Genomic DNA, 24,255 nt, shown 5'->3' with positions numbered 1-24,255 from the left:
GGTTGCCTTGCACATACATATATTAAGACACATCAACCGCCAACCGGTCCCGCTTGCCCGATCCTCACCGGAGAGGCAGAGTCTCCGACGAGGCTCCCGGTACAACCTCCCATCATATAATTCCCCCTATTACAAATAGACCCGGCCCATCAACCCGCTCCCATCAACCCGCGCCCATTCAACCCCGGCCCATCTATGTCAACGGTCCCTTCCTAGGTGCCGTGGCTGTTACTGGTTAGGGTCCTTTGGCTCTAATGGACGGCGAGCCTGTTTTTTTGGGGCGGGTGCAAAAGAGTTGTCGTTCAGGTTGCTGAACCTCCCTTCGGTTGGTAGGTTCGGTCGAGACCTACATGTAACCTAGCCCTCGCATCACCAAATTCCCTCCATCACAAATAACCCCAGCCCATCAACCCCAGCCCATCAACAGCCTCCGTTTATCCGGTCCTCATCAGAGACGCAGAGTCTCTGACGAGGCTCCCGGATCAAGGACTCCCATCAACCCTTGCCCATCAACCGGCTCCGTTTGCCGAACCCCCCGTCGGTTGGGGGGTTCGCGAGACCTAGGTGACCTGTAGGTTCAGTCGAGACTGTTGTCGGTGCTAGCCTTCTCTTCCTCCCGGGTCTCCAAGGAAGAGCGGGCTTCCTTTTGCGTGAGCGGATTGACAAGGGCGCCCCTCGGTCTGCAAATTGATATGGCCACGCTCGTTGAGCTGGTTAAGCTCCTTGACGGCATAGGTATAGGTGGAAGTGACAGGCCTAGAGCGGGTTAGTTGACACCATGACAGTGACAGTCAACAGGGACATACCTCTAACCCCCCCCCCCCGGAATATCCATACAACTATCCATACAAATAACCATACAATAAACATAACAACATCCCGGTCTCCCTACTTCTAGGAGAGGACGAGGACCTCATCGTCTCCCCATTGCTAGGAAGAACGATGAAGTCCTCGTCATCATCATCTTCGATGTCTGAGTCCCAGGCTTACTGTGGCCGACAAAGGTTAGTTGACGCCGTGACTGTGATAACTGCAGACATACCTCATGCGCCCCATAACGTCACGCCATGCCATGATATAGACGGAACCCCAACCCAAGCTCAACCTCCACCAGCCTACCTTACCTTAGATCAAACCAACCATCCAAACCCCCCACGCCAACCCCATCCACACAAACGAGGCCATCGGCGACCCAACCCTGACCGCGGCACTCGACCCGGGCCCGCAGCAGCTCCTCCGCTCGTACGTGACATTATTCATGCGCGCGGCGACCTCAAACACACTGCCCGGGTAGCTGCCAAAGTTGTAGTAGTCCACATTGAGCACATTGGGCGGCCGGCCCCACTCCGCACGGCAATTCCCGGCCGCCATGCCCAAACTGCCATTGCCCTCGACGCCGTTGGTGACATTCAGCTGGCTGACGGCGGGCACCAGGATGGCCTGCCCCAGCAGGCTGACCTCCGCGTTCAGGTTGTGGTTCATCAGGTACAGCCGCTTCTCCCTCGCGTCCTCGGCGCTCAAACCCGGAGGGCGCTCCACCGTGCAGGGGAAGGCCGTGTCGACCGGGTCGAAGGGCGTCTCCCACATGTGGCTGAACTCGTCCAGCAGCCAGGGGTAGGCCGTCTGGTTGGCCATGTAGTCCAGGAACAGCACGACGCGCTGACCCGAGAGGATCAGCTGCGCCAGCGTGGGCCAGTCGGCCGCGGCCAGCGGCACGCGGCTGGGCGTGTAGGCGAACTGGGTGATGCCGCTCTCTTGCAGGTAGGGCACGTACTTGTCCGGGGTCGAGTAGTTGCCGTTGCCCAGCAGGATGGTCACCACGTCGTACGGGTGGGCCGCCACCCAGTCGCGCACCGTGCGCAGCCAGTCGGTGATGGGCCCCGCGTCGAGCAGGTCACACGACGTGTGGCAGAAGTGCGGGACGCTGCCGTTGGTCGGCCACTGGATCTGCGCCTGCAGGAAGCGCACGCCGTCGTTGAGCTGGTCGACCACGGGGAACTGCTGGTTGGCGGCCGCGCTGCCGGCGCGCACGAACGGTGAGTTGTGGCAGCCCACCTGCGTGATGTTGCTGTACTTGCGCGCGCAGAGCTCCGGGTAGTTGTTGCACGGCCGCGTGTTGGTGGGCTTGGGCGGGGCGGCGGCGGACGTGGAGGAGGAGGAGGATGTTGTTGCGTTGCCGCCGCTGATGGAAGTCGTGGTGGCCGTCATCGCGGAGGAGGTCACGGAGCCGGTGAGGTAGGTGACGGTGGCCGTCTCGTCGGCTTCGGTGTAGTTGGCCGTGAGCACGCCGAGGTCGGTGGGCATGGTGGTGGTTGCGAGCGTCACGGTGGACGAGATGGTCTGGTACGGCCCCGTGGGTGGGCCGGTCCCTGGCTTGGTGGCATCTTTTCTTGTGCCTGTCAATTCCACGATTTCGTCGCTGCTGCTGCTGCTGCTGCTTCTGCTGCTCTCGGCGTTTTCGCAGTGGACCGGCGCAATAGTAATGCTGAGGGACACCGCCCAGAGCAGGGCGGCCATGCGCTTCAGGGGCGCCATCTTGTGAGATGGGGGGGGGATTGTTACAGTCTCGAAGGACCCATCGAAACCGAAAACCGAACCGGCTGTAATAGAAGAGAGCGAACGAGGACCCGGCGAGGCGGGTAGTGTAAGGTTTAAGGTACGGAGTATTCTCCGTGGCTCGAATTCTGAATACCTTTCTCAACCTTGACTTAAAAGATGATTGCCATACGACATGGATCCCATTCCCCTGCCGGCACAGGCACTGCCGCAGCGGTGGGTCGACCGCGCTTTCGCACCCTTGCAGTCACCAGCGGATTGCTCAAGACCCTTCACCAGCGCCAGTGAATTCTTGTCCAGTCGTCACACGGCGGCTTGCTCGGCGTTCTTCGCCCGAATGCTTCCACAGCCTGATGTCCTCTCATGTCTCTTGGAACGTACGCGTCTTGCAGTGCTGCTGTTCAACGCTGACTGATGAGATGATCTGCTCACCTCCGACTTCGCCAACCATTGTACGGTATGTACTATGACGTAAGGGGTTGCCAAGGCCTATCACTGGCCCTGGATGGAAATTAGCGTGGCCGCTGAGGCCTCTCGTCCGTTGTGAATCAGAATTTAGTAACAGACTTCATGTGATGAGCATTGAACCTCCCGCTATACACAGTATAACAATAGGCTTATTATAGTCGGTGTGTTTAGGAAGGACATTCATATCACAAGCGCCCGTTCCTCTGGATAGAATCGGTCAAGAAGCGCGCAAGCGCTGAGCTCCGACGATTCAGGGGTCGGGAGCCAGTTGTCAAACTGCCAGAAGATACTTCGAAACTTAGAGTGGAGTTCCAGCACTGAGTGGGCTGCGCTTCCGGGCAGTGCACGGGACATTACGAACATCGAACATCATCAGTGCCGATTGCAGATGAGAAGCGGTCTTGTTTTGATCATTCATTTCTTACTGTCGCTCTCCATTTTCTCTTCTTCCCCACTTGACATACTTCATAGAACTAGAGATCATTTTACATTGTCATTGTCTTGTTTGTTTTATTGTAGATTCCCTAAACCTGTGGCGTCCGCACCGGGTCCTATTGTTCTCACAGATAGGCATTCACTGTGAATAAGCTTCGCAAATCTTGGGTTCAACCACCACCGCCGCCGCAGCAGGCCTGCTTTTCAGCTTCATCAAGGCCTTCTGCGTGCGTCACTTCCAGAGAGCCAACACACCAAGCCCGATCACACATTTTCAGTATGGCATTACCAGCCGCCCTCCGATCCCGGCTCCGGACCAGCACGGAACATCACGACAGGCCACAGCAGTATTCCACATCCGAGTCGAGTCCGACCACCACCACCACCAACAACAACAAGGAACAGCCGTCTCAGCCGGCAAGCCTCGACGATGCAGGCATCAAGCGGGGCACCAGACTTCGGCGCTGGTTCGCCCTCAGCGCGTCCTTCGCCTACCTGGTCTCATGGATCTTCCTCGTGCTGGTAAGGCCTTCACCTACCTGGAGGTGTCACCCCTCACAATTCACACCTTCATGTAGTATTAATTATAAAAATAAATCACAGGTCCTGATCGGCAACACCTCCCCCGGCCCCGTCCTCTCGTCCATCTACTTCTACAAGCTCAACCTGGCCGACATCATCCCCACGAGCGTGCCCAACGCCAGCCTGATCAACAGCATCGCGCAGTCGATCGGCCTGCACGACTTCTACCAGGTGGGACTGTGGAACTTCTGCGAAGGTTACGAGAACAGCGGCATCACCTTCTGCTCCGCGCCGCGCACGCTGTACTGGTTCAACCCGGTCGAGGTGCTGATGAACGAGCTGCTGGCGGGCGCCACCATCGCCCTGCCGACGCAGGTCATCACCATCCTGTCGGTGCTGCGCGTCACGAGCCAGCTCATGTTCGGCTTCTTCCTGACGGCCTGCGTGCTCGCCTTTGTGCTGGCGCTGCTGTCGGCGCCGCTGGCCGTGCGCTCGCGCTGGTGGAGTCTGCCGCTGGCCGTGGCGAGCTTCCTGGAGATGATGCTCTGCCTGGCGGCGAGCATCGTGGGCAGCGTCATCAGCTTCGCGTTCAAGTATGCCGCCGAGGCGCAGAGCGAGCTGAATATCCATGCCGAGGTCGGCGCGAAGATGTTTGTCTTCATGTGGATCGCCACGGGGTTCAGTATCTGGGGCTTTGCCGTGCATGCGGGCATGGGCTGCTGCTGTACGTCGAGGAGGGATCTGAGGATTGGGAGGAGGGTGATGAAGGATGGGAAGGTGGAGAGGCTGCCTGAGCAATGATTCCGTTCGTGTTTGCGGTCTTCCTTTGGGGGGGTTTTGTTGGTTTTTGGCTATGTGGGTTTTTGCATATAGCGGTTGGCATGATGATTTCTTGCGTAGATTGATACCATGATTTGGTCTAGATGGGCTGGGTATAAAACTGGTACAGGCATTGCTAGTAGATAGATATCAGACGCACATACTGCTACATAACGGTACGGTTACACCCTCCGCGGTCCTCGTCGGTACACTCCAAGCGCGTCTGCAAACAGTGTCCTAGTCGGATCCTCAACCGATGTTCTCAGATCTGAAGTACTATCGACTGGACTGGATCGTGTTAGATTCCCAGCCCTTGACAAAATTCACTTGCATCAGTATATACGTCCACAACGAATAGGTAGACTCAAGTCAGCCCACCCATCACACGTATCCTCAGTATTAAACCGGGCAGGGGACAGACGAAGTAGTTATCATATACACTTGAAGTAGGGTAATAACTACAACCACCAATCAACCGCGGTCCTCCTTTTAGGTCGTTCGCTTCGGAGAACCGCCCCCCGTCGTCTGCCCAACACACCCACACCACCTCAACCCCAATCACCCCCTACCCTACCACAGTAGGTCCCAACAGCGCGGCTAGCTTTCAGATCCCTTCCTCAAAAACAGCCCAGGATCCCAAAGACCACGTACTTTTTTCTTTTCTTTTTTTCCTATCCCCTCCTGGCAGGTGTGCATACATACATAGGTACATAGGTGCATAGCCTCTGTAGTTAGTGGGCGTAAAAAGCCCATCCCCGCAGAGGCTGGTATGAAAAATGTAAGAACACCCGAAGCCCCGGGGGGGGGGGGGGGGGGGGGGGGAAACCTTGACAGATAACACATACACACAACAAAACACATCCCCACAAAACGGGGGAGAGTGTAGTATGGTTGCATATGTTGCACGAAGGGAGCTGGACTGGGTTCACCTCACCAGGAGGAGAACCAGTACTCCGACATTGGCGAAAAAAAAAGGGAAGGAAGAAAGGGGCGCAACAGAATATTACATCTCAAGATTAGGCAGCAGCATCGACACACACCGCCTCGCTCCCACTGGTGGGTAGCGAAGGGGGAGGACACAGTGCAAGTGCGGGAGGTGGTGGTAGTAGTGAAGCCGGTTTAGACTGGCCGGAGATCCCTCACCGGACGCGACGAAGCGGGGAAGGGAGGCTCGAACCAGTCGAGTCCGCCTTTCGCCCGCGTGCGCGGGAACGGGGGTCCCCGTGAGTGGGTGGGAGCGGATCTCCGGCTAGCTTTTTCTCCGCTCACCGCTGCCTTGCTTGCTGGCTTGCTGTGTCCTTTTTCTTTCAGACAACGAAGTGTTGAGAGTGAATGGACGGCCATCCATCTCCTTTCCCGCGGATCGGCCCTGGAAGCGTCGTATACGGACGGTTCTGGTTCTTGACTGGACTGGGACTTGGCGATTTCCCCGGGGGGAGTGGGAGAGATCACCGGAGGACAAGACTTCGAGGCGGAGCAGTACGAAAAAAGCGTCACGCCTCTGGCCCTCTTATTAAAACCCGAGTCCTTTGGAAGTTGAAGAACATCTTCTTTCTCTTTCCTTCAGCTTTCCCTCACCCGAGGCATGGCCGACAGCAGCTTAGTGGCGGACGACGATGCCGTTGCGGCGGGAGCTGCGCTCGATGTACTCGGCCTCGTCCTCGGACGACGAGCATGAGTCGTCGTACGAGCAGCGGGAGCCGCCACAGTCGAGGCGGACGCGCTCGCCCTTGCGGGTGATGCCGTAGCGCTCGCAGGTGCACGACGAGCAGTCCGAGGCCGGGGTGCTGTAGCCCGAGGAGCCCGAGCTGTCGGAGCGGTACGACAGCGACGAGCCCACCGACGAGACCGGGGAGCCGGGCATGCCGAAGTCGGTGATGACGTCCTCGTCGTAGTAGTCGTCGTAGATGCCGGTGGCGGCAAAGCGGCTGGAGAGCTCGTCCTCGTCAAAGTCCTTGTCGAGGATGTGGCGCGTGGCGTTGGGCGACACGGGCTTGGGAGCCTTGATCTGGGAGACCGACAGGGGGCGGCCCTTGGGGATGTCGCCGTGCGCGGAGCTGCGGCTCTTGGAGGACGAGGTCGACTTGCGGGACGACGACTTGGAGGAAGAAGACGAAGACGAAGACGAAGACTTGGACTTGGGCACATCGAGGATGTTCAGGGCGCGGCCGGTGGTGGGCTCGACGGTGGAGTCCTCGCTGGGGTTGTGCGAGACGTGGTAGCCATCGATGATGTAGTAGTACCAGTACCGCTGGCCGGGCTGGAGGGTGGCCTGCTGGAAGCGGAAGGTGCCCTTCCAGGTGCCGGACTTGGACGAGCTCTTGTCCTTGGAGAGCGGGAGCTGGCCGCTGTAGTTGTCCCAGGAACCGAGGAGGTGGACGGTCTTGACGCCAGAGGAGACGCGGAGAGAGAACGAAAGCTGGATGGCGGACATTTTGACTTCGTTATTAGAGAGACTGAATGCTGGGAATTAAAAGTTGATCTTGAGACGAATGATCTTTTGCGCTGAAGAGCGTGACGAGCAAGTAAACCAGTGTTGTTTTCTTGGTAGAATTGGATTAAGGGGTTGAGTAGCAAGACCAGCAAGCTACAAAATTTTGGATTTTGGGTATTAGTTTGGATTAGCAGAGCACAGCTCTGTGAAGGTTGGGGGGGGGGGAAAGAAAGGGTGAAAGGGAAAACAACAAAAACTGGTTTGGTTGTTGAGTGCTTGCTGCAGAAGGAAAGGGGAAAGGAAAGGAAATGAGGCCGAGGGGAGCGGCCCTTATAACATCGCGAGGCCATCACTGGGGAGGAGAGAGCGGGGACGGGAGGTTACCCAGCATCGGCCACATTCGACGAATCGGCTGGAGTAACACGGCGAGCTGGCCGCATGGAATTGGCCGTGAGGGACATGCGGGCTGCCGGTTGAGAGGCTCCTCTACGGCTCCTCTACGAGGCCAATGAGGACGCTGTCTTCCAGAAAGACGGGAGGCAGACTGTGCCCCGTCGGCGTCGATGGATGCTACCGAGAACGATTCCGGAATCCCAGGCAGGGCCTGCCCTGGCTTTCGCAATGTGAGCCGTGCAGCCATGCAGCACTACTGCAAGGCGGGCGGCTAAGCAGTGAGAGCCGGACCTGATGAGTTGTGAGAGTCGAGAGAACACCTGCAGTGATCTGGGAGAAGATAGCCCCACACTCGGTGCCGACTGGGGTTGGGTGATCACATCCGCTAAGCCGCTTTGGGCTTAGCTGGGCGTCTAAATTGCTGCCATGACTGGCCAATCACCGCATGCAGGCCAGCGACTTCGTAACTTTTGTGACCGCAGCCCATCGACCTCATCATGCTCCTCGCATGCAGCCGGCAGCAGCCCGCCAATAATAGATCTGCTTGCTCCCGCTGAGCTTTGGCAACCGTCATCACGTACGAGAGGTACGGGACACAATGGGTGGCCGGTCTCGAGGTACCCCCGACAGGAAGCGACCTTGAAAGGCAGATGAGGTCGTCTTCGCCAGCTCAACCTATCCATGGCGTTGGAAGCGATGCGTGCGGACCTTCACTGTGCTGGTGCCTGCACCGGACGGTCCTCCCTCTTCTGAGCGGCTTCTTCCTATGCGGGGTTGTCATCGGAGCAAGTCGACCTGCAGCATCAGCGTACGACCCTCTTCATGCACCCTGCTGCAAGCTGCATTGGCCCATGTGGGCAGGATGGCCGCGTATTGGGTCGAGTATCGATAGTGCCGGTCTTGCTTTTCCGTCCACTATCGTTACGGTGAATCGGTCAACGGGACGGTGGGCATGGCGCTGCTGCCCCTCTCAGTAGGAGCGCTGGAAGACTTGAAAAGAGCACTTCGTCATCGGCCCGGACCGAGCAGTCAGAGGCCAATCACACGAATATGCTCTAGTGGTCGATATACCGGGCTCTCATAGCAAGAACGCCGCAAGTGTACATACGGTGCGCCATGGAACTTACCAGGTAAAGAGCACCGACGTAGGTATGATTGCAGGCTGTCCGTTACTCTCGCCAACCCCCTCGGGAGTACTATTCAACTCGATCGCCGAATGCATGACACCCTACGTTCGCTCACAAGACTTCTCCACTTCAGCTCGACCGAATCAGCAAGACCTCGCGCTTCTTCTGCCCCGCCCGAGGCTGGCCTACTTGCGCTGTCAGCCGTTCCGTTACCTACTTGATCGAGTTATTGCCGCATCGGACTTTGTCAGCCTGCTGCATTGCATGCCACTAAGTTAGCTTCGGCGGGTATGTCAGGAGGCGACGTGATCACAACTTTTACCTGTGGTGGAATGAGGTGTCGAGGAAGGTGAGAGCCAGCCTGTTCCCTGTCCGAGATGCAGCTGCGTGATACCGGAATGCCCACTGCAGTAACGTTCACCTTGTTGCGCCTCAATGGCTGCCCATCTGTCTCTAGACCACGACCATTCTGATGTCTGTGCCCACGATAGCCGCCGTAAGTTCCCACCTTCCGCGTTTAGGACCAGCCAAGCTCGCCAACATTCCTTCGAATCGCGGCTGTTTGTTCGCAATCGGCTTACTACACGTCGCCGGAACGAGCACGCCGGTGGCTATTCCGTCGATTCCGACGATCCGAGCCCGGCCGCAATCCGAACACTCACTTCGACTGTAGTACTGTACACTCTACATCCTTGAGACTCCTTACGCCGGTATTACGGGCTGGATGGTTTAGCTCTAACGGTCTCCTCCAATTCTCCGAAACGTTATGTCGACCCTGGGTAGCAGGACTAGCAATTCACAAGGGATAGGTTGCCAAGTGGTGAACGTCCATAGAAACACTACCTTAGGTGGATTTCTCAGGTAGATTTCCGGTCCAAGCTGATGCCGAAGAGTGGACCTCCAAAGTGCCTGTTGCCGATTTACGACCTGCCTGAGGAGAGTACTACTTAGTTCCCTCATACTGCAAAGCAACGACCACAGCGTACATATCGGGAATGATCCCGAGGGCTGGATGGACGTTATTTCACGGCCGACCTTTCCAGGGGGGACAGGACTGGATTGCTGAGAGTCGATTGCCGAAGAGTGTTCTAGTCTTTAACGGATCGTCCAGCACAATTCGAAAGTAACATCGACGCCCTATACCCCCTGAACCACGACATGGATCTTGACACTCAGAACATGCTAGTAGGAGTCTGGACTGACAGCTACCTAACTAGACCAACTGGCATATTATGTCGTTTCCCTTGCTCTAGCACGTGTCCAGTTACGAGGTAACCAGAATCGTCCTCGTAGACCCGCGACAGACGCTGCGTGAGCATAGCAGGGTTCATGGAGACTGGTTGCTGGGGCGTTGGCCGGTGCGGTATCGAGGATCTGCGGTTGCTTCTTCAAGAGGTGCTGAGGAGGACTCCATGCTCCTCTATAGGAATCTTAGCTTCTAAGCATAAATACTACTAGCATAGAATGAGTTCTCCTCAGCAGAGCTACAACCATACCGGGTCATCTCAATCCGGAGCTGAGGCTTATTCGACACAGAGGCCAGAACGCCGTATGGGGGAAGAAAGATTGGACAGAGTGGACACCATTGCTTCCACCCTCGCAGTTGGTATCAACGAGGGATTCTATGTAATTCATTAACCAAGCGAATTATCTATCCTCGAAGAACTTGACCTCCCGCTGCTGCCTTAACGTAGACCCACTTGGAGATAGTGGGTCCCGTTCAACTTCAAGTCTTCGACATCGACATCGACAGCAGCTGTAATAAGATTGATGAGTGAGAGCAACTCCTCACTCGCCTAAACGCGCCACGACCATGTCCGACCCGACTCCCACCGCCATGGACGCCTTCGCAGACGACCCTCTAGTGCAGTCCATTACGGCCTATGTCAAAGATTACATGAGCCACTACGACGCCTCCCACAGCTGGGACCACATCGAGCGCGTCGTCTCCCTGGCGCACCACATCTACACCCACTCGGACCCGTCCTTCCGGTCGACGCTCGACCTGCGCACCATCTACCTCGCCGCTCTGCTCCACGACGTCGGCGATCACAAGTAAATAAAAATAAAACAGAAATTTCATTACACTCAAAATACTCATAAAAAACCACACACAGATACCTAAAACCAAACGAAGACTCCGCAACCCTCATCTCAACCGTCTTACAATCCCACGCCTGCCCCGCAGCACTGGCCACCAAAATCCAGACGATCTGCCTCGGCGTGAGCTACTCGGCCGAAATCCGAGACCCGGCGCGCGTGGCTTCGCTCATCCACGCCCACCCGGAGCTGGCCGTCGTGCAGGACGCCGACCGGCTGGACGCCATCGGCGCGGTGGGGATCGGCCGCATGTTCACGTTTGGCGGGGCCAGGACGACGGGCCGCAGCATGGACGGGAGCATGGAGCATGTCGACGAGAAGCTGGTCCGGTTGGAGGGCATGATGAAGACGGCTGTCGGCAGGGAGCTGGCGAGGGTGAGGGGTGAGAGGTTGAGGGTGTTTCAGGGTTGGTGGAGGGAGGAGGTTGGGTTCGCTTTCTCGTCGCGTGGGGTGGAGGGGGCAGGGGGGAGGTGATATATATGTCCTGTTCCTGTAGGCTGTAAGTTGGCGGTGGTGATACCCCTGGTGTTGTGAATGGATTAGGTATTACTACTTTGACCCCTATCTGATCAACATAGGTAGTTGTAGAGCCTCTGTTCCTAAAGCGCCCCTATCAAGATCCCAAGTGACTCCCGATAAGTTCCCATCCTCCATACATCCCACATGAGTCCTCCATCCCTTCATTAACAATAACACCGTGCAGCATCACAGACATTGTAACCCGCCCTCATACCCGTAACACTAACCTGAAAACCCCAATCAAATCAACCCCCCCTTTCCAGAGTCCCAGACGCCTCGCCAAAACTTGTCAGAAAACCCCCAACCCATTTCCTAAGTTACTACTACTACCTGGTAAATCAAAGCAAAACAGCCGCAAACCCAGCAAAAACAACCATTGCCGCAGCGCCACCACCACCACCGCTCGCCGCCGCACCACCGGTCGCCACAGGCGGGTTGCCACCACCGGTGCCGGTAGCCGTGCCCGTCGGCGTCACCGTCCGCGTGGAGTTGGTGTGATGATGAGGCGGGTAGGGCGGCAGCACCGGCGTCGTGGTGATGGTTGGCTTGGGCGGGTGGGTCACGGGCGGGTTGGTCGTCGCCGTCGTCGGGCAGTCGGTGGTGACGGTGGTGATGATGGTCGTGAGGGTTGTCGTCGAGTTGCTCCACGGCTTGCTCGTCACGCTGCTAGTGGAATGGCTGGCCGTGTGTGTGGCGGTCCTTGTTTTGGTGGTGGTGGTGGTCGAATTCGTGGTTGGCGGCACGGAGGACGTGCTTAAAGGGGATGAGGAGTGCGAGGCCGAGTGGGAGGTGGTGGTGGACGTGGAGGTTGAGGTGGCAGTCACGGTGGAAGTCGCAGTGTAGGTGGGCTTGCAGACGCTGGTGGGCAGGGTGAAGGTGCCCTTGGACGCGTAGACGACGCAGTTCTTCTCGCAGGCGGCGTCGCCCGCGGTCGGCGAGCTCTGCCAGCACCGGCCGCCGCCGGAGGTGCCGAGGGGCGGAACGCCCACAAGATTGTTGCTGCAGCGGCCCGGCTGTCCCGCCGTGCCGTTGCAGCGGATGATGATGTCGGTGCCCAGCGAGTCACCGGCACAGTAGGCCGCGTTCACCTGCGCGCAGACGTACTTGCCGTCTTGGTACGAGGCCTGGGCGCTGGCGACAGCGGCCGTGGCCAACACGGCACTGAAGAGAGAGGTGGTCTTCATGATGTGCGTGGCGATCGATGACTGCTTGCAGTGTTGCTTCGTGGTAACAAGTGAGTGATACTACTAGTAGTTAAAGGCTAAAGTTGAAAGCGAGTGTTATATAGAACGAGCGACCCGACAACACACGGTGGACTGACGATGGCAAACACAAGCGCGGCACCAACCATCTAGGACATCCGGAAGGGAAGCATCGTTTTATATTCGGGAGCTGTCTCGGCTACTGCCTGAATCTGCATGCTCTGAAGTCATAGTCAACGTCGCAACAAAGGTAGCTCAACCCCGCAAACGGTATCGAGTCGGCGGCACGCCATCACAGAACCACGGCGGACCGTATCTCGTGTTGCACAAGATACCAGACGAACTCCCGGCGAGGAACCGGTTAGCGAGTACTATTCTGTAGACGAGGACTTACAAGTTACCGGTTACTCCGTCAGCGGTGGCAAGAGTTGGGTTCCTAAGCGGTGCGTCCGAGAGAGAACAATGGTAACGTTGGAAGTGGCTGAGGTGGGAGCTATTGAAGCTCAAAGCACATGGCTCGTATTCTGCCGTGATTTTGCCGTTTTCGGATTCGGCCCGCCGACTCGGAGTCACGCGTGGGACAAAGAAGGCAACTCCCCCAAAAAGTCTGGTGACGTATTGCGAGACCCGTAGCTGATTGTGGTAGCGAAGTCAAGAATTGACTTCATGTGATCGGCCATCGGATGGATTATTTGTGCACGGTAACTATTGTCGCGGACCCGTTCGTTGTCGTTGGTATGAGGCATGACGGCCCGACGGGAAACTCCCCACAGCTGATTTGGCACGTTCAACATCGTTGCATACCACCGCGGTGTTGCGGGTGCCTTGCAGGAGCCACACGCTTGGGACTGCCGAGTGTATAATGCTCTGTCGGAAGTCAATCTCGATGCAAGCGTCGAAGATCATCAACAGGGGCATGTCGTCGAGTTCCGTCGGGGGGGAGAGCTCGAAATAGAACACGACGTCATCTGGACTTTGAGCGTTCTTGGCTTTCCTGATTACTAGAAGGACCCTAATCCTGCAGTAATGGTTAGTCAATTGAACTGAACCTCTCGAACCCTCTCGTGGAAGACAGAATATATCGGCTGTTGAGCTGAAATAGATCAATCGACTGTGTTCTGGAGAGACATGTGCCTGGAAAAAGAGAAAAGGAGGCTCTTCCTTGGAACTATCTCCGTATACCTAGATAACTTTGACACTCCCGAGTGCAGCAGTACGCCTTCACAAGCTTCCGCCCGCGGCATAAAAGGTATTGTTAAAGCTGCAATGCACACCTAGGGTAGTAAAGGCAAAAAAAAGGCTGGGCACTGGCCACAACATTAAACAACTTTTGGCTCTTCTCTTCAGAGTGCAGGCATGCTCCGCAGACGGTAAAAATAAACCACGGGGCAAAAGCAGATACTTTTTCAGGGGCCACCCGGGGATCGAACCCGGGACCTCTCGCAGAAATGCTCGGGTTGGAACCCTAAGCGAGAATCATACCACTAGACCAGCGGCCCTGAAACTTGAAGCAGTGGATCTTGAGGTCGACGGCCGTAAGATCCGCTTGAGAATGGGACTCTATGCTGACAATCAGTGAAGTTCTAACTATCTGCAGAGCACTGTATTATGGATATTAAGAAGAGGGTGATGAGGCGGAACTTTGACAAGCCTGGTATACGGATTTTGGCGCCGTGACTACAGGCCAACCAGCTACCGTAGAGAGAGTGTTTCGGACGTTTCCAGGTTGATTGCTTGTCGTACAGGTCGTCTCACTTGATCTTCCGGCGACAACTATAATGAAACATGAACTTAATGATAGGGAAACGAGCTGTTCCAACGGTGCCGACGGCGGAAAGGTCGATCTCCTAGAATGTAACGATCAACAAAAATCCGGGTGTTGTTCGGTGATCGACTTCGGGCCCGGGCCGAGACTATCATCGGGGCCCACAGGCTCCGGGATCCGTTGCTTCACCGGGAGAGAATTGTGCTTCACCGGGACAAAAGACAAATCGACCAAGCATGACACGTGGCTTTCAGACAAGGGTATGCATTTCGAATCAATCAACCAGATACTGAAGATCTAACTAGCTCACTGAGCGATTAACCGGGGGTGAATGGTCTCTGTAAAGCGAATTGGAGAAAAGCGGGAATGAGGACTAAGTCACCAAGGTCTGCGGCGTCAGAGACGTGTTTCTGACACAGCAACATCGGATCAAGGGAACAAACTGAATAGCCACGGCGTAGTGTAACTCCTCCGTAGTAGGCCACGTCTCCAGCCAGGACCCCAAAGTGAGCCGCCGTGCGGCCGCTGCAATATCACCCAGTATGCTTGAACGGTCTGTGGCTGATTCGCCCGAGTGATGCAAGGCTTGCAGTGTGTCGAGACCAGCCTCCTGAATTGATTCGGTCCGCAGCTGAACGCGCAGAAAATGCACCTAGACTTGTGCTGGCGAAGTCCGGTCTGAATGTGCCGTGAAATTGCTCGGTAGGTAACTACCTAAGTCAGTAGTCTCTCGACGCCACCACAGACCTGGCGTCTATGAGCTCGAGTGAGATAGGAAAGAGTGCATGCTAACGGTTTACCGAGCTTATGCAGGCACCTGACTTCCGAGGCAACAACACGTCTTCTGAAACTGGGTCGGTGAAAGTGACGACGATGGCGGAAGCTTAGCTTCCTGCGATGGACTCGGAGACGAACGAACAATGTGAGAGGACTCGGACTCGATCTGCAGGACTGCATTGCGGTCCCCCACCCGCTGTGCGCGAGGGAAGGTGCGACTCTGCACAGAAGGTGATTACGGAATCCCCCAAGCCCCTTCCCACTGGGAAGTCCCAGCCCGCTATTTTACGGTGCATCAGGGCCTGGCCAATCCCAGCCCGCAGCTCCGGGATGGGTCCCCTTCGGTGCGTCAGTCCAGGCTTCCTCGGCCGGCCATTGACCTCGCCGAGTGGCTGCTTGCTGCCCTCCTCCTCCGGTTCCATCGTCTTTCATCGAGAAAATCGCATTGTTAGAGGCTGCGCCATCTTCTGCAACCCCGCGCCTTCCATCTTTTCTCATGTGCCCAGCCCACCGCACGAAAAAGGCGCCAGCCTCTTCATGATGCTCCAAAAGCTTGCTGTTCGCGGGACAGCAATCTACTAGCAGCCAGTTGTCGACACCCTGGTGACGGCATGATCGGTGATTAGTCGCAGCCGGGAGCCACTCGAGAATCGACGAGGGTCGTTCTCGCGCCAGATCGATCCACGACACCAGCCGTTCCTGCCACTTGTGCCAGCGTTGATCCGATCCGCAGCACAACCTAGCTCATCGCAGCCACTCAGCATTTGACTGCCACTTGTCCATGTCTCAGATAGGCTGCCGGTGATTCTTCGAATGTGACTCGGCCCCGACTCGGTGCTCTTCGCAACGTTGGGACCCGGCGGGGTGTTTCCAAATAGCACAATCAACAAAGCTTGCGTTGTCGTCGCCGCAGCGCCCGCCGACTTGCTGATTGCGACTCCGCTACGCGTCCAACAATATGCGAGGGATTTCCCTGCATCACTAATCTTCGGTTGGAGAAGAGAAGTGGTTATTTGCGACGTTACCTCGAGATCGTTCATTGGCCTTGTTCGCTTCAAAATGGCAGTACGTGACGACCGTAGGGTCTCACTACCCACCGTGGGCTCGCCGCCCCGCGCGAACCACGGTTTTGGCTTGGATGCGGACGGCCTAGGAAGCCAGCCGCGCATGTTCAAGAAGCATAAAGTTCTCCCACATCCTCGGAAGGAGGACCTGCGACGGTCAGGCCCGGAGAGATCTGGCCCCGCGAGCGACAGGCCGTTGCCACAAAACGGAGTCCCGGCCGGTGCGAGCACTCACGGTCGTCAGCGGGTGAGCCAAGTGGCAAGAGGGCCCGAACCGCCGCCGACGCCGCCGGCGCATTCGCGGACATCGTCGGCAAGCCATCCTGCTGACACGGTGGCCGCGGTACACGCCGGCAGCCCTTCGCGCAGCGGGGAGAATGTCGGATCGCGCCCTCCAACTACTCCTATCAACCAGCAGACTCCGCCAACCCCAAATTTAACGCCTGATAGGACACCTCCAGGCCCGGCCGCCAGCCAAGTCCCGCGCCGCCCGCCGATAACCGACCGGAATTCGTCGAAGCTCACGACAGATTCGGCGGCCGAGTCGTTCAGAACCGCGCCGGAGAACCCCTATTCATCCGATGACGATGATGGGAGGTCTACGGTGCGGCCGGCATTGCCGTCGGCCAACACATTGCGGAGTACCGTTCGTCAAGTCAACGGAGAAGCAAGGGGTAAATCTCTGCCTGTAGGTCTAGGTTTAGGACTAGGGCTAGATCCAAGCCCCAAGGACCATGCGACGACGAGGACAGTACCGGAGTTCGATAAGTTTGACGGAGAATGGGGGAGACGCGAGGCAGGAGTCAACGGGCTGGATGAGGAGTGGAACTACGATCTCATGAGGAATGTAACCATCAGAAAACAACGACCAGGTCGCCCAACGAGGTTCCGCAGAGAAGAAATCATTGACAACACAACGGTGGAACCAACCAACGCCACCAAAGCACTCCGTTCCACGACCCTACCGGAGATCCCAGTCCGTCATCCTGCCCGCAGGGCCGTTTCTGAGAAGTTAGCGACCCAGGCTGCGCCTTCGAACTCTGAGTCATCCAGCAGCATCGACGTCAAGCGGTCCTCGGTCATATCGACAAGGTCGACTGCCTCGACGGTCGTGGAAGCCGTCCTCGTGGACACAGCACCCCATCGACAGAAGACGTTGCGGCATGTGAGGAAGCATAGCGCTCTGCGGGATTCAAGTTCAGAAATATCCCCATCGAGTTCTGCCGTAACGTCCGTCTCACCAGCCGTCGATGGTCAGCGAGAAGGTCACTCAGCATCGGTCGCGAAGGCGGGTGAAGCTGTGCGTGACACCGCGCGCGACAGCCACGCTTCGACTGCTACGTTCAACTCGATCTCCAGTCGCAAAGCCCGCCGCGAAGTGTGGAAGCATGGCGGGGTGCCGGTTGTCGTGATTCCTGACCGCCGGTCGTCCGTCAAGTCTAGTAAGTCACCGTCGCTGCGGTCAACGAGTAGTCGAAGGTCTCAGAGTCTCAGTTCCGTTCCGGCCTCACTGCCATCAAAGAGCAGGGAGCATGTCCCTCACTTCGACAGGCCGACGCGTCGCAGCAGGGCCTTTTCCGAATCTGACGGGTCTCAACGTGGCGATGAGCGGACGATGGACTTTCCTCCGGTGATCCCTGCTCGATCGTCGTCCCTATCGGCGCCTACTAGCAGAAACGCGTCGAGGACCGGTTCACTGACGGCGGAGAGCTTGAGAGCCCACAATATGCTGCACGCGCAGCAAGCGCATCAAGCTTTGCAGAAGGCCAGTCGAGAGCTCGACAAACTCTGTAATCGCGCTCAGCCGCCTACGGACGCGGACGTGTCGCACGGTCAAAGTGGAGCAGACCACTCATCCACAACCGTTGCAGTTGAGGGAATGCAGCCTGCGGTGCTGGTACGGCGTGCCACAGAACGCGAGCGTGACCCAGCCGCGCCGTCTGACCGTGAGCGTGAGGAGCAAGGCGGCCTCGGGGTCGATCGAGATGGGGACCCCTTCTTCGGGAAGAGGCTGTCCGTGCAGAACACACCTTTCTCGGTTGCGTCGGTGGAAACGGCTGGGACGTCACATGCCGAGGTCTCCGAGGCCATGGCCGTCAACATCTATCCGCACCAGAGCAAATCCGTCGTCGTCGTCAACAATCTCGCCAAGCCGTCAGAGAGCGCTTCCCTGGAGCAGCCTAAGCCATCCACTCCCGACATTCCGGTAGTCAAAGCAACCGGCGTATACGGCGGGGCTCCTGCCACACCCCCTCAGCAGTTCTCCGTGGATGACGTTGACTCTCCGCTCAGGAACCCAAGGGCGCCTCCACAACCTCCTCAACCCCCGGCCATCAATTTCATTCCCGCTACGCCGTCAGGTCTTACGCCGGCAATCGAGAAACAAAAGCAGCTGGGTAATTACTATGAGATGACCGAGAGGAAGCCAAAACGCAGCCTGTCGCTTCTTAGGCAGGCCTTGACTCGCCGGACAACGTCGCATTACGGGCCGTCTCCTGCTCGGCCTGTCGGGCTGCTCACCCGGACGTTTTCTCTGTCAAGGAATGTCAGGAGTCGAGATGACGAGCGGCCCAGACTGAAGAGGCCCTCCACCGCAGACGATGTGCCCGCGGACGAGTCACGACTTCACCCCTGGTGGAGGCCCACGTACGCGGACGACGACGAGAGCTCCGAGGGCAGTTATGATGACGAAGACGAGGACCCAGAGGAGCGGACCTATCGGTATCCGCCTATCGACAACCGCCCATCTGCACCCCACCGTAGCTTGAGTGCTCGCATCAAGCGGACCTTTGCCATCTTGCCGCTCCGAGACGACCGCTATGACGAATACTACCCTGCAACAGCGGAAGATTCGCCAGATCGGCGAACCATCCGCCGCACGCCCAGCGGTAACCTGCGGGTGATGAAGTTCCGGCGCAGCATGGAATCCCTGACTCGGCTGCCGCTGGAGGACGGACGGCCGTACACCTCGCTTGCGCAAGAACAGCAGAGCGGCCACACCGAGCGGCCATATACCCGGCTGTGGCGATCTCTTAGCCTAAAGGCGAGGATGGGCCGCGGTCCCGGCCCCGCTCCCGGTCCCTCCGAACCAGGCAAGCAAGGAACCGGGTTTCTGCCGACCCTGGGCGACCGGATCAATTTCCCCCGCCGGCTGAGTGAGCGGCGGAGGGAGAAGCGCACGCAGGAGCTGCGCAGGATGATCAGTGGACCAAAGGAGGTCCGGGATGGCGTGGGCGATGTGATCAAGCGGAATAGCTCGCGCGACCGGGACGCACTATATGTGCAGCAGCAGCAGCAGGAACAGCGGCGGCGGGGTTGAGCTGGTGGCCCATTCTCGTCACCCGGTCCGGCGATCCACATTCTCATTCTCACGGCGCCCGATTTCGAAGGGGTTTATTATGGAGACGACAGAAACGTGGAAGTCTATACGGATGTCGGATTCTGAGGACTCCTTTTCACTTCTTATATCTATAACGAGATCATGCAGGACCATGCTCGCAGCCGGCTCAGCGAGCCCTGGTTGACACTTTATCCGGGTATAGCGGAGAAGGGCACAAAAAGTTGTCTTATGAGATATGCGGCATGGTCATGAAAGGGTTTATGGGGGGGGTATATGATGTGTTACGAGCTGATTTCTGATTGTAGGACACTATCCTGTTTCGTATACTTCTTTCTCAGGAATGGTGGGAGGGGCGATGATGGGATATGAGAAGATGTCGGTTTCTTTTCTTTTTGTGATGACAAACTGGAAATGTATGTACGTTTGTAGAACGGTTGAGAACGCTGTATTCTCTATATAGGTACCTGAAGGAAGATACCACAAAGCTAGAGGATGGTACACATGTGTGATTTTGTTCACTGGAGATATGCTTGGCTACGTATACACAGATATTGGTGGTCCTCATTACTGACGTCCGTATCGTGTTGTCTAGTTTCTCTCGGGGTCGGTTTACACCAAAGACTGATGATGAGTGGACCCGCGAGGAACATCAGGATCTTTCATAAACTGTCCAAAAAGCGGAGTGTAGCAACTCAATCCTTGGCTCATCAACACTACATGCCTTTTTATTTTCCGTGTATGGATCTTTTCTTCCAAAACCTCGAAGAAAGAGAGGCACGGTATCAACAGGGCAGAGAACTTCGCCTCTTTCCGGCGCCGTAAAATGCAGCAAAGTCATAGATCCCCGCTCTTACAATCCATTACAAGACCACCAGAACGCCGTCCTGCGCCCGTAATGAACAAGACAGATAAGAGGCCCCGATTACCCATCGTAGCCAAACTAAGAACAACAGCCTTGAACTTAGAAGAATCCCCCCTCATCCCTCTCCCCCAACCCAGCTTCGCACTCCGTACCCCCATCAACGCCCAAAGAGCCTATCGCTTGTCGCCCTGCCCCGGAGGCCCACCAGGAAACCCCCCAGGCGGCGGCGGAAACGGAGGGAACCCGGCGCCACCAGGAGGCGGCGGGAAAGGCAGGCCACCGGGCGCACCAGGCGGCGGGAACGCACCCGGAAAGGGCGGAAGCGGCGCCCCATTACCAGCACCGCGACCACCAGGCGGGAAGGGCGGGATCGGGAAAGGCGGCGCTCCTGCTGCCCCGGCGGGGCTGGCCGAGGGCGGGAAGGGCGGCGGCGGGAACCCACCACCAGCACCGACGGGGCTGGCGCCTGGCGGAGCGGGGAATGGTGGCGGGACTGGCATGCCCGGCATGCCCGGGATCGGGAAGGGAGGCGGCATCCCGCCGGGGAAAGGAGGGGGTGGCCCGCCGGGGAAGCCGGGCATGGGCGGCGGCGGCATGCCGCCTGGGCCGAGGCCGAAGTTGCCGCCGCCGGGCTGGTTGTGCGGGAGCATCGGGTTGGCGTGGGCCTGGCCTTCGGCTGTGTAGGACGCCGTGATAGAGTCGATTACCGATTGGGCTTTTTCGTGGCCGATTTCTGTGGCGGGAGGATTATGTTTTTGTTAGTGAATGGATCGGATGTGTGTGAGGAATGGAGGGATGACAACATACGTTGGTAGTAATCCACGACGTTGCGCAGGTGGTTGCGGCCGCTGTTGTGGGCCTTGCGCACGCTCATGGAGTCGTGCGTGAGGTAGACATCGCAGTAGTCGCAGAAGACTGAGACAGAGGTTAGACAAGCGCGTTTGGAGCCTTGAAACAGGCGGGGTGAAGGGAAAGCCTTACACTTCGGCATCTTTATGGTGTTGTTGTCGCGACGGATCGCGATGCGCCGATGTGGTGTTGCGTCCAATGGGAAATGGTTGGTTTGATAGAGGTTTCTCTTTCGACTAGGAGCTTGAAGATGGGCGAGGAACAAAAGAACGCCATGTTTCCCGAGGCTGAGAATTGGACGCGATGGGTGGGGCGGCAAGGCTGGCGGCTGGCCCACAAAAGCTGCACAAAAGGGTCTCATTGATTGGATGAGCTTGAGAAGAGTTGCCCCACACCCGCCAGGGCAAGCGACAGCTGGCCGTTTGATGGAATCCAGGACATGCAGCTCAGCTTCTGGAGCGTCTGCTTTCCGCCGTAACTAGCACCCAAACCCTCCCACACGCGACACAGCGACCATGGCGCGTCCGCGATCGCTGTTGCAGCAAGTCTGCAGCCTGATCCTGCTGCTGGCAGTCGGCTCACAGGCGCTCAAGTTCGAGATCCAGGCGGGCAGCGGCCACGACAAGCATTCGCGGCGATGCATCCGCAACTTTGTCTCCAAGGACATGCTGGTCGTCGTGACGGCCATTGTCTCCGGGTACAAGGGCGACGGCATGCAGCTCAACATGCACATCACGGACGCCACAGGGAACGAGTACGGCAAGCCCAAGGACATTGCCGGCGAGCAACGCACCGTTTTCACCTCGCACGCCGACGCCCCGTTTGACGTGTGCTTTGAGAATATCCTGACGGGCTGTGCGTTTTCTCTCATGGGTATTCCCCCAATATTCTGTCTACCAGACTAACATAGACAGCCCGCTACGTCGAGCGCCCGTTCCGGGACATCGAGCTGGATATCGACATTGGCGCCGACGCCAAGGACTGGTCTGCTATCCAGGCGACCGAGAAGCTGAAGCCGGTCGACACGGAGCTGCGGCGCATCGAGGAGATGGTGGCCGAGATCGTCAACGAGATGGACTACCTGCGCATCCGCGAGCAGAAGCTGCGCGACACCAACGAGAGCACCAACACACGCGTCAAGTGGTTCGGTTTGGGCACGACGTTCCTGCTGATCGCCCTGTGGGCGTGGCAGATCATGTACCTGCGGGCGTACTTCAGGTCGAAGCATCTCATTTAACGGAGCCGGGACTGGGCAGACGATGACGACTTGTTCTAGACTGTGGCTTTACAAGGGCAGGAGTTTTTACATGAGCTGTTACGCAGGGAAAGCACGGAATTATGATCTCTGTACTGTACTTGGGTGTATTTTTGGGGAGGTGGCCGGAAGGAAAATCCACTGTATTGGGACCTCGAGCCACGTTTGTTTAGGAATGAGTGATGTGCTGGGGCCAGATTTGTGGTTTGCAATTCAACAGGACATGTATGGGTTCTGAGACTGTCCTGTATCGATCCTGGCTCTCTACTACTAGTAGGGAGCTCCTGATTGTCGCAGTCAAGGGCATCCGTAACGGGCATGGCCCGATTAACCCCGGCCGGCAAGACCCGGCAGCCGGGGGTATCCACAGCTTTTCGGTCTCGGCCTCGGCCCAGCCAAGCGACATTCATTGCCAAGGGGCGGCCGGCAGATCGGCTCCGTTTACAAATCCATCTTTGACCTGCTTCAACCAGCAATTGGCTGAGAACCCAAGTCCCGACCGTTGTCAGCAACGCATATCACGCTCTGTTTGACTCTAACCGAAGAACACAATCCATCGGGAAAGCAAACAAACAAACGAGCCATTATGAATGCCCTCCGCCCGGCGACCCGCGGCGCCGCCGCCGTCGCCCTCGCCCGCCAACCCCTCCGTGCCATCCTGCCGCTAGTGTCCCAGCGCTTGTCAAGCTCGTCCTCACAACCGAAACCTCAAAACGACCTCGAAGTAGGCGAGTTACAGGGCGTCCAATTCAAGGTCGAACCCCTCCGCCGCGTAGGCGAAGACCCCTCCACCATGCGCGCACGGCTTCTCTGTGCGTAAACCCCCAACACCCGTCCTTCTACTTGTCCCCTTTTACCTTCCTCTATCTCGCCCTTCCACTCAAACTAATCCGTTAACCATAAAAAAAAAATCCAGACCAATCCCGCAAGCGCGGCACGCTCGAATCCGACCTGCTCCTCTCCACCTTTGCCTCCGCCCACCTCGCCCGCATGACGCCAGCCCAGCTGGCCGAGTACGACCTCTTCCTGGACGAGAACGATTGGGATATCTATTACTGGGCCACCCAGGACGCCGAACCCCCTTCGTCTTCGTCTTCTTCTGCTGCCACCTCAGAAGGAAAATCACAAACACAACCATCGCCATCCGGAAGATACGAGGAAGACGAAGGGAGGACGACGACGACGACGTCATCAAACGACCCCGGCGCGCAACCGCACCCGCGCCCCGGCGAGTGGGCGCAGACGGTGGGCACCTTCAAGCCTGCCTACCGGCCTGTGCCGGCGCGGTGGAGGGACAGCGAGATACTGCGGATGCTGAGGGCGCATGTGGAGAGCAGGCGGGGGCAGGGGAATGGTGGGATGGGGTTCATGCCGCCGCTGGAGGAGTATAAGATGTGAAAGGTTGAAGGTGTATGCTATTCAAGGGAGTTGTATGAGTTCCGGGCAAGTTATGTATGATTTGTGAGTTTGTATCGTACGTGATGAGGTATGTGTAGTATGTAAAAGCAGGGGCGGGGCAAACCTATGACCTACTAGTACATTAGAGTGGATGGACGTATACGGAACACAAGAAGACTGTACCGTATGGTGCTTGGAAAGGGCAAAATGGAAAATGGGCCAGGAGAAAAGCACATCATGGAACATGCAACCGGGCGCTTGACCCTCGACTTGATGGGATACACCTCGATCAATATCAAACATAGGTATGATGCTGTCCGTTGTCCATGCCCCTAGGGAAGGTGGTTGAGACCTTGATATCTTCCTATTC

The 24,255-nt window shown here is 57.3% G+C and overlaps 9 protein-coding genes and 1 non-coding gene across 10 annotated transcripts; 5 read left to right on the top strand and 5 right to left on the bottom strand.

Annotated features, from left to right (window-relative positions):
• Positions 1-782: 782 nt before the first annotated feature.
• B0T15DRAFT_129009 (PLC-like phosphodiesterase) lies at positions 783-2,633 on the bottom strand. The gene has a single exon (XM_062861732.1). It carries the CDS (start codon positions 2,533-2,535, stop codon positions 1,126-1,128), a length of 1,410 nt encoding a protein of 469 aa, XP_062724867.1. The 5' UTR covers positions 2,536-2,633; the 3' UTR covers positions 783-1,125.
• Positions 2,634-3,738: 1,105 nt separating this feature from the next.
• Positions 3,739-4,782, top strand: B0T15DRAFT_491618 (SUR7/PalI family-domain-containing protein; the record flags this gene model as incomplete). The annotated part of the gene is made up of 2 exons (XM_062866797.1): positions 3,739-3,981; positions 4,063-4,782. The coding sequence occupies 2 exons, from the start codon at positions 3,739-3,741 to the stop codon at positions 4,780-4,782; spliced, it is 963 nt and encodes a 320-aa protein (XP_062724866.1).
• A 1,342-nt stretch (positions 4,783-6,124) lies between these two features.
• B0T15DRAFT_128962 (uncharacterized protein) lies at positions 6,125-7,408 on the bottom strand. The gene has a single exon (XM_062861731.1). It carries the CDS (start codon positions 7,232-7,234, stop codon positions 6,401-6,403), a length of 834 nt encoding a protein of 277 aa, XP_062724865.1. The 5' UTR covers positions 7,235-7,408; the 3' UTR covers positions 6,125-6,400.
• A 3,072-nt stretch (positions 7,409-10,480) lies between these two features.
• On the top strand, positions 10,481-11,520 carry B0T15DRAFT_128871 (uncharacterized protein). Its single transcript, XM_062861728.1, has 2 exons — positions 10,481-10,809; positions 10,872-11,520. Exons 1-2 carry the CDS (start codon positions 10,568-10,570, stop codon positions 11,326-11,328), a joined length of 699 nt encoding a protein of 232 aa, XP_062724864.1. The 5' UTR covers positions 10,481-10,567; the 3' UTR covers positions 11,329-11,520.
• On the bottom strand, positions 11,268-12,907 carry B0T15DRAFT_128945 (uncharacterized protein). The gene has a single exon (XM_062861729.1). The coding sequence runs from the start codon at positions 12,555-12,557 to the stop codon at positions 11,712-11,714; it is 846 nt and encodes a 281-aa protein (XP_062724863.1). The 5' UTR covers positions 12,558-12,907; the 3' UTR covers positions 11,268-11,711.
• A 1,077-nt stretch (positions 12,908-13,984) lies between these two features.
• Positions 13,985-14,074, bottom strand: B0T15DRAFT_t58. Its single transcript has one exon. It is a non-coding gene; the product is annotated as a tRNA-Pro (tRNA).
• Positions 14,075-15,937: 1,863 nt separating this feature from the next.
• On the top strand, positions 15,938-19,509 carry B0T15DRAFT_128829 (uncharacterized protein). Its single transcript, XM_062861727.1, has one exon. It carries the CDS (start codon positions 16,177-16,179, stop codon positions 19,498-19,500), a length of 3,324 nt encoding a protein of 1,107 aa, XP_062724862.1. The 5' UTR covers positions 15,938-16,176; the 3' UTR covers positions 19,501-19,509.
• Positions 19,510-20,509: 1,000 nt separating this feature from the next.
• On the bottom strand, positions 20,510-21,493 carry B0T15DRAFT_500796 (U1 zinc finger-domain-containing protein). Its single transcript, XM_062867380.1, has 3 exons — positions 21,365-21,493; positions 21,191-21,298; positions 20,510-21,116 (listed from the first exon to the last, which is right to left on the bottom strand). Exons 1-3 carry the CDS (start codon positions 21,372-21,374, stop codon positions 20,557-20,559), a joined length of 678 nt encoding a protein of 225 aa, XP_062724861.1. The 5' UTR covers positions 21,375-21,493; the 3' UTR covers positions 20,510-20,556.
• A 169-nt stretch (positions 21,494-21,662) lies between these two features.
• On the top strand, positions 21,663-22,909 carry B0T15DRAFT_412007 (emp24/gp25L/p24 family/GOLD-domain-containing protein). The gene is made up of 2 exons (XM_062865401.1): positions 21,663-22,087; positions 22,147-22,909. The coding sequence occupies exons 1-2, from the start codon at positions 21,748-21,750 to the stop codon at positions 22,467-22,469; spliced, it is 663 nt and encodes a 220-aa protein (XP_062724860.1). The 5' UTR covers positions 21,663-21,747; the 3' UTR covers positions 22,470-22,909.
• B0T15DRAFT_526090 (Flavinator of succinate dehydrogenase-domain-containing protein) lies at positions 22,910-24,186 on the top strand. Its single transcript, XM_062868886.1, has 2 exons — positions 22,910-23,299; positions 23,404-24,186. The coding sequence occupies exons 1-2, from the start codon at positions 23,074-23,076 to the stop codon at positions 23,883-23,885; spliced, it is 708 nt and encodes a 235-aa protein (XP_062724859.1). The 5' UTR covers positions 22,910-23,073; the 3' UTR covers positions 23,886-24,186.
• Positions 24,187-24,255: the final 69 nt, after the last annotated feature.

Source organism: Chaetomium strumarium (genome assembly GCF_033439665.1).
Source record: "Chaetomium strumarium strain CBS 333.67 chromosome Unknown B0T15scaffold_2, whole genome shotgun sequence".
Lineage (NCBI taxonomy): Eukaryota > Fungi > Ascomycota > Sordariomycetes > Sordariales > Chaetomiaceae > Chaetomium > Chaetomium strumarium.
Note: the sequence above shows the minus strand (reverse complement) of the source record. Positions and strands in the feature narration are given on the sequence as shown.